The sequence below is a fragment of the Agelaius tricolor genome, unplaced genomic scaffold (genome assembly GCF_023055355.1).
Source record: "Agelaius tricolor isolate 1412-34295 unplaced genomic scaffold, bAgeTri1.0.p SCAF_16, whole genome shotgun sequence".
Classification (NCBI taxonomy): domain Eukaryota; kingdom Metazoa; phylum Chordata; class Aves; order Passeriformes; family Icteridae; genus Agelaius; species Agelaius tricolor.
The window spans coordinates 399,460-413,461 of NW_027269276.1; the positions used below are offsets into that span (position 1 = coordinate 399,460).

At 68.3% G+C, this 14,002-nt stretch overlaps 1 protein-coding gene across 2 annotated transcripts; it reads right to left on the reverse strand.

The window, feature by feature from the left end:
* Positions 1 to 810: 810 nt before the first annotated feature.
* Positions 811 to 12,259, reverse strand: SEMA4B (semaphorin 4B). Of its 2 annotated transcripts, none has more exons than XM_071441058.1 (15): positions 12,134 to 12,259; positions 7,729 to 7,873; positions 4,836 to 4,996; positions 4,538 to 4,600; positions 4,321 to 4,419; positions 4,098 to 4,209; positions 3,759 to 3,875; positions 3,502 to 3,659; positions 3,146 to 3,327; positions 2,910 to 3,060; positions 2,573 to 2,783; positions 2,378 to 2,493; positions 2,074 to 2,237; positions 1,907 to 2,001; positions 811 to 1,778 (listed from the first exon to the last, which is right to left on the reverse strand). In XM_071441058.1, exons 2-15 carry the CDS (start codon positions 7,814 to 7,816, stop codon positions 1,003 to 1,005), a joined length of 2,493 nt encoding a protein of 830 aa, XP_071297159.1. In that variant the 5' UTR covers positions 7,817 to 7,873; positions 12,134 to 12,259; the 3' UTR covers positions 811 to 1,002. The 2 variants fall into 2 exon arrangements, with proteins under 2 accessions (XP_071297159.1, XP_071297160.1); XM_071441059.1 differs by lacking the exon at positions 12,134 to 12,259 and adding an exon at positions 8,030 to 8,153.
* Between the last annotated feature and the right edge of the window lie 1,743 nt (positions 12,260 to 14,002).

Sequence of the window (14,002 nt, forward strand, 5' to 3'; positions counted from 1 at the left end):
GCTGCCTTCCTCCCAGCCCCAGGCCCCAAATTTTCTTACTCCTGGTCACCTCTGCCCTCTCCTGTTTCTCATGGTGCCAGGATGGCATCACCCCATTGCTCTGCACTCCCCCACCACAGGGCCTCCCTGCCCCACACTGCCACGGCACGGGCCTCAGGCACAGCCCCAGGACAGCCCAGGGCTGCCAGCAGGTCACAGGGACACCGCCACTGTCCCTGCAGGGCCCCGCGTGCCCTGCCCAGTGCTCAGCCAAGCACACGAGGAGGGGACTCCACAGAGCTGATGGCCAGCACAGCCCTCTGCCCCCTCTGGAGGCGTGGGCAGATCTGCTCTGACTGCAGTGAGAGCCAGACGTGGCTGCTCTCCATGGGGCCAGCTGGGATGGTTCTGGCCTAGGAAGGCACTGAGCCCTGCCGCACACACGTGTCTGAAGGACTTTATATAAAAACAAGAGACGTTTCCACACACGCACGTGGGGCCATGGGGGGTGTTCCTGCCCACCCAGTGCAGGGAAAGCTGTTCCCAGCTCCCCTTCCCCGGACACAATTCACATTTTCCACATATTAAAAACGAACCAAGCACAGACACACAGCACGTGCCGCGGGGCTGGCGCTGCCCAGCCGCACGCGTGGCCCTGGGTCCCCAGCGGGACGTCACAGTGAGTTGGGGCACGAGGGGTCTGCGGCCGCCCCCTCCTGCCCTCTGCATAGAGGGAGTCAGGGCCTGGCACCAGCAGCCTGAGCCAGGAGCCGTGTCCATCCCCGCAGCAGGGACGGCGGGCTGGAGCCGTCCTGCAGGGCCCTGCATCCACAAGTACCGAGGTGATGACAGGGAGCCCACCAGGCTCTAGGCCCCACTGGCTGGTGGGCGCTGCCGCAGAGAGTGAGTGCCAGGCTCTGGGCATGCACACACAGACAACACGGACCCTGGCAGTGGTGCATGGTCCAGCGAGGCTCAGCAGAGCAGAGGCAGTGGTGAGTGAGGGCTCGGCTCTCGTCCCCGTCACACCACCGAGTCCTGGATCTCGGAGCCCAGGCGCACCCGGGGTCTTTGGCAGGCAGGAGACACCTCCACAAAGCTGTCACGGACGTGGAGAGGCCTCTTCTCTGACTCAGAGAAGGTGCGTGGGGGTCCTGGAGGCTCATGCACGGGGGTACTGACAATGTAGTTGTCCTGCAGGGCCTGGTAGCCCTTGTGCTCAGGAGCCGTGCTGGGCAGGCTGCTGCCATTCAGGGGCAGGCTCTCCACTGGCTTGCGGGGCGGCTTCTGGTGCCTGCTGGGGTCGCTGGGCTCCAGCAAGGCCTTCATGCCGTCACGGTGCCGGTGCAGCACAAAGAAGGCCAGCACGAGGACGGCGGCGGCAAAGAGCACACACATCACCAGGAACTCGGTCCAGTAGGTCTTGCCGTCCAGCCGTGCTGCAGCGCTGCCCACCGCTGAGGTGCTCCGCGATGTGCTGACCGTCTCCAGGGCGTCACGGCCAGCAGCCACCTTCCTGCCAGGGTCTCCTGGCCCGAGGGCTGGCTCTTGCACACCCACGCAGTAGCTGGCCATCAGCTTGCGGAAGCCCTCCTCCAGCGACCAGCACTCGTAGGTGCCTGCACGCTCCGGGCTGCCCACCAGAATGAGGGCCCCGTCGGGCAGCACCAGGTAGGAGGCGTTGACAGGAGCCCCGTTGTGCAGCCAGCTCCGCGAGGCCAGGTTGGAGAGCAGCCGGCACGGCAGCGGCCGCACTGCGTTGGGAGGGAGCTGGATCTGCTGGCACGGCGAGCCTGAGGCTGCAGACAGAACCCATGGGAACATCAGCGAGGGGACCCCAGCCGTGGGCAGGGGCTGCTAATGGTGGAGCAGGAGTCTGGGGGATCCCCCGGGACACACACTCACAGCAGCACCAGCGGGAGCTCACCTGGGGACAGGAGGATGCGGGGACGGGGCTGGGAGGCGTTGGCCGACTGGCAGAGCCGCTCCGTGTTGGCATCCTCAATGTCCTGTGCCCAGAGCCTGGGAACAGAGGGAGGGCAGGGCAGTGGGGTGCCCTGGGGTGGAGGGGATGGCAGAGGGTGCAGCACTTACTGTGGGTGTGCCAGGGGATGTGGGGTGAGCCTGCGGCAGGCACCCTGGCTCCAGGCGCAGAAGGGGTCCCGTGCCAGCACACATTCCCCACAGCTGCGGTACAGGCTGCAGTTGGCAAAGGGCACCTGGGCCACTGCTGTGTAGGTGGCTGCGTACACAAGGCCCTGCGGGAGGGGACACGCTGGGGTCAGTGGGGTGGGCTCCTGCACGCCCCTGCCTTTCCAGGTCTCTGTCCCCCATCCCACAAACAGCACCTGCCCCAAGCAGGCTGAGCCCCCAGTGCCCCCCTCGCCCCGGCTCCTGCCTGGTGCTGGTCCAGCAGCAGCTGGAGAATGGGCTGCCCGTCAGGGAAGAGGCGGATCTCCTCAATGATGTGCACGCCGTGGTTCACCCGCACGGCCTTGTGCAGCCGCCCGTCGTCTGCAAACAGAGGGGCTGTGTTGAGCAGGGCCGGGGTGCAGGGCACACAGCCTGCCCCGCACAGCCCGCCTGCACCCACCCGTGCCCAGGAAGAGGACGTCGTAGGTGCCGTGCAGGCCGGGCGCGCGGTGCACGCCGATCTGCTGGTAGCGCCGCTGGCTCTGCAGCAGCAGCGGCTGGCTGCGCACCGGGCTGTCCATCAGGAAGTGGTCCTTGATAAAGTTCAGCACCCGATCTGGCATCTGCAGCGATGAATTGATCTTCAGGTGCCGCGTGTGGCTGGTGATGCACTGCAGGGAAAGGAAGGGGCTCGGAAGGGCTTGGGGAAGTGGCTGGGTACCATGCTGTGGCAGCCATTGGGACCAGGAGAGCAACGGGCAGTGCTGCGCTCGGGCAGGTGCCAAGGGGCCACCTACCATGCCTGGCCGGGGCTCTGGCACGGGGCTGGTGTCCGTGTACCACTGCTGCGTCTCACGGTTCACCTCCTTGTAGAGCCCGCCGAAGGCGCGCTGCACGCTGCGCATGGGGAAGGCGCAGACGGCCGAGCTGCCCAGCCCGCCCTTGTTCCTGGTGAGGACAGGCAGAGCCCACAGCAAGATCAGCGCCTGGCTCTGCCAAACCCCCCGTGCTGCCCTGGGTCCCCACCACTCACCACTGCGAGGTGAAGACACCATAGAAGAGCGTCTCCCTCCAGCGCAGCTCACCCGGGGTGAGCACAAAGATGTCCTGCAGCACGTTGAAGGGGAACCCATCCTCAGGGTGTGAGCAGAGCAGCTGTGCCTTCAGGAAGGTTGTCCAGCGCCGCTGCAGCACGCGCTCCCCGCCCTGGTCCCCCTGCGTGGCACAGTGGGTCAGGGGGCGATGCTGCGGCCGCGGGGCACCCCGCGTGCTGAGAGAATGGGGGGTCCAGGCACCAGGGGGTGGAGATATGCAGGATGGCCCCACATCCCCCCACCCCAGCAGCCCCAGGCACAGCCCCCCCACACGCCCCTGCTGCCTTATGCCCACCTTGCACACACGTGCGATGCGGGAGACGATGGTGTTCTCAAAATAGTCAAACTCTTTCCCGGTCTCGCTGAAGAAGAAGTAGACCTTGTCGTCGTCACCCTCAGGGTTGCCGGCAGGGAGGCTCTCCCGCAGGTAGGCTGAGCCCACAAACGCTGGGTCTGGGGGCACAAGCACCCTCAGCACTCTGGCCCCAGCCCTTGCCTCCCACACTGCAGGGGAGAGGGACCCCGAGCAGCCGTGCCAGCCCCAGCTCTCACCTTGCAGCCAGTTGAGGGAGTTCTCGGTCTTGAGGGCGATGCGGCTCTCCTGGCTGCGGGAGATGGTCGGCTCATTGCCCTGGAAGTTGCTGACGGTCCCGGCGTAGAGCTCACCGTCTGCCAAAGACAAGTTCCTGCTGGGACCCGCCACGCGCCACCAGCACGGCCCTGTGTCCCGCTGGGGCTGAGATAGCCTGGCCTTGGCACGGCTTGGCCAGGCAGACACAGGGACAGGAGGCACGGGGAGGAGGGCAAAGGTCCCAGGGCGCTGCAGGGAGGGTGAGGGCTCCAGGGGGGCACAGGGAGGAAGGGCGAGGGTCCCAGGGCGTCGTGCCTTACCGACCATGACAGCTGTGGAGCGGTACTCAGGGTCAAAGGGGCAGCGTCCCTTCCCGTCCTCCAGCACCACCTTCCCGGACACGTCCCGCTCCAGGCTGAAGTGCTGCACGTTCTGCAGCAGGAGGAGGCTGTCAGCCAGCAGCACTCGTCCCAGTGCCAAGGACCCCACTGCAGGGCCCTGACAGCACGGGGGTCATGCAGGGAACCCTGCTCCTGTACTCACGATGTAGGCGCAGGCTGGGCTGAAGGCGCAGGTCCCACAGGTGTACAGGTGGGTGCTGTTCAGCTGCAGCAGCAGCTTGATGTAGTTGTGACAGTCCCTCTGTGGGGGTCAGAGGACCCAGCTCAGCCCTTGGCTCAGCTGTCACCCACACCCACCCTGCACAGGGCACTGCCCACACCCACCGCTGCCCCCAATGCCTGCTGGCAATGGGGCTCACCTGGGGGTCCTTGCCCTTGAACACACACTGCCTCTTCTTCTCCTCATCTGCACTCCACAGCAGCTGTGGAGAAGGGACAGTCACTGGGAGTGCCCCCATCCCTGGCTGGTCAACCCACACTCTCCTTGGGCTTGCTCATAGCAACCATATCCTTCCCACCTCAATCAACCTGCTCTGGTGCAGTAGCTCCTGAATGCACGATGGCTCACACGGACACAAATGCTGGTGGGGATCCCCTGCACTCCAGCTGGGTGCCCCCTCCCTCCCCAAGGGCCACCCAGCCCATCCCTGGGCTCACCCTACGAACTGGGGAGCTGGGCTGAAAGTTGCTGGTGTTGAGGGTGAGGAGCAGCTCTCGTGCCCCCAGGTAGAGCATCCCACCATCCGGGCTCAGCAGCAGGGCCGTGTAGTTGGACACCCCAGGTGCCTCAAAGCGCCGCACCACCCTCTCGGCTGAGTCTGTGGGGCAGAGTGACAGGCATCAGCCTCGTGCTGGCACCTCACCCCAGGACCCTGCACCATGGCTGCTCCTGGCTCCCCTGCCCAGCACCTCGGCCATGCCACCCACCCGGAGCAGCCAGGGCCAGATCCAGCTCTGCCCACACTGCCAGACACACCGCAGTGAACTGTGCAGGGCCGTGCTAGTGCCCGAGGCCACCACGAGGCTCAGCCACCTCCTGGCCCTGAGGATGCCACAACAGCCCTGCCTAGCACTGGGGCAGCTGCCCAGCCATGTCCAGCCCTTGAGCTCAGTCCTGCAGCATGGGAGGCTCAGCCCAGCCCAGGCCCACAGGGACCCCAGCCTCACGGCAGAGGTAGATGAGTGCTGGGAGTATCCTCGTGCCCCAGCCCACAGGGCTCAGCCTCTGCAAAACACGGGGCTCAGCCTCTGCAAAACACGGGGCTCAGCCTCTGCAAAACACGGGGCTCAGCCCGTGCTGGGTGCGGGGCTCAGCCCCGTGCTGGGTGCGGGGCTCAGCCCCGTGCTGGGTGCGGGGCTCAGCCCCGTGCTGGGTGCGGGGCTCAGCCCCGTGCTGGGTGTGGGGCTCAGCCCCGTGCTGGGTGCGGGGCTCAGCCCCGTGCTGGGTGCGGGGCTCAGCCCGTGCTGGGTGCGGGGCTCAGCCCCGTGCTGGGTGTGGGGCTCAGCCCCGTGCTGGGTGCGGGGCTCAGCCCCGTGCTGGGTGCAGGGCTCAGCCCCGTGCTGCCCACACTGCCCCACAGGGCTCAGCCCCGTGCTGCCCACACTGCCCCACAGGGCTCAGCCCCGTGCTGCCCACACTGCCCCGCGGGGCTCAGCCTGTGCCAGGCACGGGCTAGTGGCCGTGCTGAGTCCATGCTGAGTCAGGGGGCGCCCGTCCTGTCCCGCCCCATGCCGTCCTGTCCCGCGTGGGTGGCATGGTCCCGGAAGCCCTTCCTCTCCTAGCGCCGCTCTGAATCAGATGGGCCTGGCTGTGTGAGCGGGACATGTCGGGCTGACTCATGCTGCCAACTCCCTGACCCTCTGGGGACTCCCTAACCTCCCCCAACCCCCTGCCTGCTCCCAGAGCACCACCAGGACAACAAACCCAGAGCTCCTGCCAGGCCCTGCCTGGTGAGAGCCACTGTGAGGGATCGAGGAGCTGTGGGGCAATGGTGCTGTGGGAAGCACCCCGTGGCTCTCACCTCCCATTGCTCCACAAACCCCAGGTGCCCCTAGATGGGGCAGCATCTCCCCCATTCCGGGGGGCTCAGCTGGCCCCAGCACCAGCCCAGCTCTCCACAGCGGTGCAGAGAGGAGGAAGCTGATGCCCCAGGGCATCCTCCTGTGAGGGGCCCTGCACCCTAGTGGCGGGGTGATGCCACCTGTGGTGGGCACGGCAGCGGAGGGGCAACGGGGCCCCTGTGCCTTGCAGAGCTGTGCCGACACGGGAGCTAGCTGCTGGTGTGGCTGCCAGAGGGACCTGTCAGGACAAGACCTGCTTCTTCCAGACAAACCTGCTGCAGGCACATCCAGTGCTCCCAGGGGAGCAGCTCCCAGCTCCTCCCTCCCACCGACCGCAGCCCCACGTGGCCAGCACCATGGGAGCCACCACCGGACACACACCGGCCACCGGCCCGTGCTCCCCGCCCAGCTCCCCCGCCTCGCTGGGGTCCAGGCCGGGATCCCCGGGCATTGCCCGTGGCTGCAGCCCCACAACTCCCACAGGTGTGCAGAGCACAGGGCAGAACCGGTCTGTGCAGGCAGGGCCAGGCAGCGTGGCTCAACACGGCACAGCACAGCGTGGCACGATGCCGAGCTGGTTGTCTCACTGTGTCCCAGCCTCCTGTCCAGCTCAGCAGGTCCCACATCTGTTGGAGCCACCAGGGCCGCGGCCAGCGGTCATGGAGCATGTGGTGGGGCCACATCTACACCAGTGAGCTGCAGCACGTTGAGCCAGGGAGCGCTCGCAGCTGCCCAAACCACGGCACCCTCCCAGCGCAGGACGGGATGGGCTTTGCTGGCCGGCAGCAGCTGGATCCAGCCATCTTCTGGCAGCACAGCCGTGGGTGGCTCCCCCGCACGGCACAGCTGCCAGGGTAAGCCCGAGCACAGCGTGCCCCACGGCTCGCCCAGCCCGTGCCAGCTGCTGGGGGCTCTGCAGGGCAGGAGGGGGCTGCAAACAGGCCCCCCACTTGTTACAGTTCTGCCTGGCCTAGCACCCTCCCGGATGTCCTGCCTGGCCCCTGCCCAGCGCAGCCCCCAGCACTCGGGCCACGCAGCTGACAAGTGCCTGCAGAGGGGCTCGGAGCTGTCCGGAGCAGAGCACGGCACAGAAGGGGCTGTGGCGCGTTCCCCACCCCAGGGACACACTGAGCAGAGTGCCCCGGCCGGCTCAGACCGCCCCATCTGGTACGGGGCACAAGCGATCCCGGGTGGCCCCGGCACACCCACCCCCGGAGCGGGTCTGCACGGGGGCTGTGTGATCCCACACCCCGCAGCATCCCCGGGCTCTGCCCCAGCCCTGCTCCGTGTCCCGCTGACGGAGGGCTCCCCGTGTCCCGGGGAGCTGGCGGGGCTGTCACACGGCGTTCCCACGCGGCGTTCAGAGCCCGGGGGGACGCGGGACGCTCCGCCGCCCCGGGGGAGACGCCAGCCGGAGCCCTCGGCGGGGGCTGGCTCCCCTCCCCGGTGCCGGCGGACCCTCACCCACCGAAGGGCAGCGGACACTCACCGTAGGGCAGGCTGACCCGCGGGACAGGCTCCGGAGCCGCCGAGAGCAGCAGCGCCGCCAGGACCGGCAGCACCGGCCGCGCCGCCATCCCGGACCGAGCCGCGGGGCTCCGCCGCGGCCGCGAAGCCGCCCGGGCGCTGCAGACCTGCGGGTAGAGAAGGGGCTCAGCGGCTCGGCACGGCACGGCCAGGCCCCGCCCCGCTCCGCCCCGCGGCACCGGGCGTACAGCCACGGGCGAGCCCCGCCCGGCCGGACCGAACCGGCCCCGCCCGAGCCCTCCTGACCCATTCCCGAGCCGTACCCAGCCGTTCCCGGGCGCACCGACCCGCTCAGCCCCCGGCCCGCCGGTGCCCCGGGCGGGGTGGGCCGCTCGGAAGAGGAGGCGGGCGGATCCCCGCCGGTACCGCCCCCACGCCGCCCCAGCGGGACCCGGCCCCAGCCCCCGCCCCGCGGCCGCCACGGTCCGGAGGGAACGGGGCTTTGTCCCCGGCGCTAGCGCCAGCCAGGGACTCCCCGCGACCTCCTGCACCCCCGCGGCAGTGAAAGCCGGTGGGGCCGGGATCCGGGGGGGGTGCAGGGGGGCTGGCGGGGAGCGTATCTTGCTGTACCCGGAAAAGCTGTCCCAGGAGTGTCCTGCTGTCCTGGGGACAGCTCGGCCCCGTGGCTGCTACCAGAGCCGCCCCATGCCCCTCAGCTGTGCCCCACGCCACACTGCTGGGGCTGGGAGCTCTGCTCGGCACAGCCCAGCGCTCCCTCCCTCCCTAGGGAGCCATGGGGTACCACGGGGTGCCTGAGCCAGCCCCACCACGGGCACACCTGGCCGGCACCGGTGTCCCCACAGGTAGCACTCGGCACAGGCGACACAGCCCTGCCAGCCCCTGTGCCCGTGCCAGGGGTCCCGCCGAGCAGGCAGTGCTGGGCACGATCTCTGCCTGGCCCTCGGGGGGCTCTGTCCCTGTCCCTGGCTGGGGCGTGGGGAGGGCTCACAGAGCCCTCAGAGCACTGCCCACCCGGCCAGCAGCGCCCACGCAACTGTTATTAACTCCTTACATCGCCATGGCAACGGGGACAGGGGGACAGAGGGATGGGGTCCGAGGATTCCCCAGGCAGCACACTGGGGCCAGGGTACCCAGCGCTGCCCTCCCAGTGTGGGATGTGGGGCAGAGCTTCCCATGTCCTTCTTGGTCAGTCCCAGCCCAGGATTGCAATGGTGGGACCCACTTGGAGCCCCCTGCCCAGGAGAAATGATCCCCACACCCAAGACAACTGTGCCCACACTCCGTGGATGCCTGTGCCCACACTCCCGGGACAGCCGTGCCCACACTCCCACACTCTGCCTGCCTGGCACTGCCAGACGGTGCCCACTCACAGGTCATATCTGATGTCCAGTGCTGGGGCTCTGGGCTGCCCTTCTGCGCCAAATCAACTTTGCTCCCTTCCTGTTCCTGCTGCTCCTGCTGTTCCTTCCCAGGCCCGGGACAGTCCCAGCTTCACCCAAGCCTTATCAGCAACACCCTTTGCCCAGGAAGTGGCACAGACAGACGGGACTCAACTCACCCAGCCGAGCACGTCACTCTGAACAGGGTGGGAGAAGGCACTCACCCTGCAGCCATGGGTCCCTGCCCCACGCCACCTCACAGCATCCTGGGGGGCTCCAGGGACCTGGCTGCCACCTGTGCAGGGCAGTGGGAAGGTTGTGTCAACACCCGGGTGTGATGGCATGCAGGAGAATGGGAGCCCCTGCGGGGAGGGCAGCTGCTCTGGGGTGAGCAGGGAGGGCAGGAGCAGGAGGGAAGGGAAGGGGCAGGCAGGGAGGGAAAGGAGGGCAGAGCAGGCAGGGAGGGAGGGCAGGAGCAGGCAGCAGAACCAGGCCAGATCCTGTGCCTTTAAGCGGCACTCCAGCGCTGCTGGCAGCCAGGGCTGTTTACGCCAAACTCCCATTTATCTCCTGTCCTGCCCACACAGCTGCCAGCGGGGCAGTGCCGGGGGCACCGCAGCACCCTGCCCTGCTCTGCACTCCGGCAGGCCCGTGCGTGCCCCACGCCCTGCTGCAGGCATTGGCGCGCACCGCTGCGGCGGCCGTGCCGCCCTCCCTGCCCACTGCCGGCAATGGGGAAACCTCTCTGGGTGTTTGGGCAGCACCAAAACCCGTGGCCTGGGGTCAGCAGGCAGGTGGGGCAGCAGTTTCTGCACCGAATTCCCACGCCAGCGCCCGCACCCCGCTCCCACTGGCAGCGGGTGCCCGGGAAGGCGGCAATGGAACTGGGCGCTGCTGCTGCTGCCTGCAGAGAGCAGGACGGGCTGTGTGTGCCTCACCACTGCTGCTGCTGCTGCTGCTGCTGCCCACGAGCTCCCAGCTGCCCCCGCAGCCTGCCCCAGCACGGCCCCTGCTCAGGGACCTGCGCCCGGCTCGCACGCTGCCCACGCAGCCGGGCTCTCCCCACCTTGCGGGGCTCACACGCTCGCCCCCGGCTCGGCTGGCTGCTGGGAGCTGCCAGACAGCAGCCGGCAGTGCCTGCTCTGAGCACGCACACGCACGGAGGGTGAGCACGCACGCATGCACACCTGCAGTGTGCGGCGGCGGGCCCTGCACAGCCACAGATGCTCCAGCCCCAGCTGCTCAGCGCCGGCTGCCCGCACACCGCGGGTCTCCCTGGAGCGGGGATACCCGGCCGCAGCTGGAGCACTCTGCAGCATCCTGACAGCTCCTGGCAGCTCCGACAGCCTGACAGGGCTCCCCACGGGGCCCCGGGGCATCCCCCATTCCACGTGCACCGGCTGTGACACCCTGCCCGGGCAAGGGCCTCCCTCGGGGCCAAGCTGGGCTGGCCCCCCACCTCTCTGGCCCACCGTGAGCTCAGACCCTGCTGCCAGGACCCCCTGGCTGGGGTGTGGGAGGTGACACACAGCCAGCCCCATGCTGCCCCACAGCATCCCCTTCGCCCTGGCAGGGCGCTGCAGGGCACCGGCACCCGGGGCACTGGGTGCCCCACAACACACACCTGTCTCATTGCTCCCATCTCTCCTGCACGATGGCAGAGTCAGTTCTGAGGACAAGAGAGTATCCCCACAGTACACCTGTTCCCTGCAATGCCAGCACCTGCCCGCACCCCACGCTGCCTGCCTGGGGAGCTGCAGGATACACGGGGTGCTGCACGGGGCCCCCACTCCTTGCTGGGCAGCCCTGGCACAGGGCAGGGAAGAGCCAGCAGGAAACCCAGCCAGTGAGCACCCCTGAGGGGCAGCGAGGCGGTGGACTCGGAGCACAGGCATGTCAGCTCCCTGGAGTGCGGGAATGGAGGGTCTGGGTCAGGGATGGGTTCCCCCTTCCCAGCCAGTCCTGACTCTGCAGAGCCCAAACCAGCACTGGTCTCCTCAGCCCCATGGCACCCTTGGTCCTGTGGCACCCTCGCTACCCTTGCCCTGGTACTCCTTGGGGTCAGAGGGGGTGCCAGCCCCCTAAACAGCCCAAGGCCCAGTTGGAGCAGGCACTAGGGCTCAAGGGATGACCCAAAAGCCCATGGGACCCCAGCCCTCCCTGCACCCCAAGACCAGGGGCTGCCTGGGCACCAGCAGATCCTCAGATGCTGTGGCCACACGTGTGGGACACACAGCACATGTGCACCCCACAGGTGTCGGGGCACATCACACCCATGGGACACGCTGCACACACACATGGCCCAGTCCCGAGCGGGCTCTGACACGCCTGCCTGTGAGCAGCTGTGACGCCGTCCTGAGCACCGTGTGTGTGCCTCCACACCCTCGGCCTGCTGCACGCACACCCGGCACATGTAAACACACGCAGACAGGTCACGGGGTGTTCACACCCTGGGCGGCAAACACTGGCCTGGGAACAGGGTGTGGGAACGGCCCGGTGCGCCTGCACCCCACACACACAGCACACACACACACAGACACACTTACAAATGCACACACACAGGCACACCCACCGGCTCAGTCACACAGGCACACCCAGGTGCACACACACTGATGCACACACATCGTCACTCACACACAGTCACACAATCACACAACGATGCACACACATTGTCACTCACACATTGTCACAGACACAGCCACACAGCGATGCACACACACGTTGTCACACACACATAATCACACAGCGATGCACACACGCTGTCACTCACACACAGTCACACAATCACACAGTCACACACAGTCACACACACAGTCACCCGCACATTCTCACATTCACGCACTCCCAGCCCCCCGCACCCGTCCCTCGGGGACCCCCGTGCACGTGCACACGCGTTCCCTTGCACGGCGCCGTGCCCGCGCACCCGCCCGAGCCCGGCCCTCGCACACGCACCCCGCGGGCACGCCCGCCTCTTGCACACTCGCTACTCTCACACACATCCCGCGCCCGGTGCCCCCCGCTGCTCACCCGCTCGGCGGCTCCGAGGCGCGGCGGGAGCCGCAGGCGGCGGGGGCGGCTCCGGGCTGTTCCCCCCGGCGGTGCGGGGCGGTGCGGGGGCGGCTCCGGGGGGCTCCGCCCGCAGCACAACAAAGGGCCGCCCCGCCCCGCCCCGGCCCCGCCGCCGCGCCGAGGAAGGCTGCTCCCGGCTGTGCAGTCACCCCCGCTTTGGGGCGGCTGCTCCCGGCTGTGCAGTCACCCCCGCTTTGGGGCGGCTGCTCCCGGCTGGGCAGTCACCCCCGCTTTGGGGCGGCTGCTCCCGGCTGGGCAGTCACCCCCGCTTTGGGGCGGCTGCTCCCGGCTGGGCAGTCACCCCCGCTTTGGGGCGGCTGCTCCCGGCTGGGCAGTCACCCCCGCTTTGGGGCGGCTGCTCCTTGCTGGGCAGTCACCCCCACTTGTGGGGCGGGAACTGCAGGGGGCTGTCGCTGCCCCCACGGTTCCTGGGATGGCACCGGCCCTAAGGGGGTCCTACCCAGCACTGAGTGTTTCAGCCCCAGCACACTGAGTGGCTTCCAGCACCGTGGGTCTACTGGGGAGGCTGGTTTTGGGGGCAGCACTCACTGGGGGCCCTTCCTAGGGGGTCCCTGGTAGCAGCGGTGGCTATGGGGACACCTAATGCCTGTGTACGTGTCCCCAGGCATCATGAGGAGATCCTTGTGGTGGTAGCGAGCTCGGGGAGTTTTGGGGTAATTCATGGGACTGGGCACCTCACAGTGACATGTGGCTCTGCGGGGTTCAGGGACAGCACGGCCGTGGGTGTCCCCACAGTGGCACACTTGGTGGCTGGCAGCTGGGTGTCAGCAGTACCCAGAGCTGCTGGGATCACAGGCACTGAAACACTGCCTGTGCTGGCCGGGCAGGAGTGCCCAGGCAGGGCCCTGCTGGCAGCCCCAGGAGGCCGATGGTCACCCAAGGGGAGACACAGCCCCCACTCCAGCCCACGGGCCAGCAGCTCTGGGTGGTGCTGAGGGCTCTTGTGTTTGTGGGCAGCACGAGGGAACAAGGCCCCATCAGCCCCTCGGTGCCCCCGCCACGGGCGGACATACACAGCCCCACGCCGTGTCCTTCTCCTGCTCTGGCTGGGCCCCAAACCTGCAGGACCTGTCCCCCCTGAGGTGCCGGCCCCACAGCCACCCCTGCCGGCCCTCTGTGTCCCCAGGGTGGCCGTGCAGGACACTGGAGCGGAGCAGCGGGAGGTGGCGGGGCCGCGGCCCGGGATGCACGGGCGGTGCCGCTGTGTGGGGCCTGCCCCGGGCCTGTGCCACATGGCCGCCCTCGGGCCCTCCTCGCGGGGACTGTCCCGGCGCTGGCCTGGCCCCGTCCTGCCGGCGCTGCGGTCACTGGGCGGCTCCGGCCGCGGGGTCAGGGCCAGGGCGGCCGGGGGCAGCCCCGGAGCAGGGCTGGCCGGGGCGGCGGGCTGCGGCAGCCCGGGCCGGCGCTGGGAGCACGGACACCCCGGAGCCCGGCCCCCCCGGCAGCCCGCGGCTCCTGCTCTGGTTAATGTTAAAGCCAGCCGACGTCAAGGACTGCCGCAGCTCCCCCAGCCCCTCCGCCGGGGGCTGCCAGCTACAGGGCTGTTTTTCCTCCCGGAGCAGGCTCTGCCCGTCCCATGTGGCTAAAAAAAGCCATCGGCTTGGCTGGGACAGCAGGACAACAAATTCCCAGTCCCAGTAGTCTCCTGGCAACCCTGGCACACCCCGTGCACCTTCTTGGGGTGCCCCTGGTGTGCATCACCCCCGTCGTCGTTGTCATCATGGTAGTTGTCCTCGTTGTCGTCGTGGTCCTCCTCCTCCTCCTCCTCCTCCTCCTCCCCACGCGGGGCCAGGCGAGGTGAAGGTC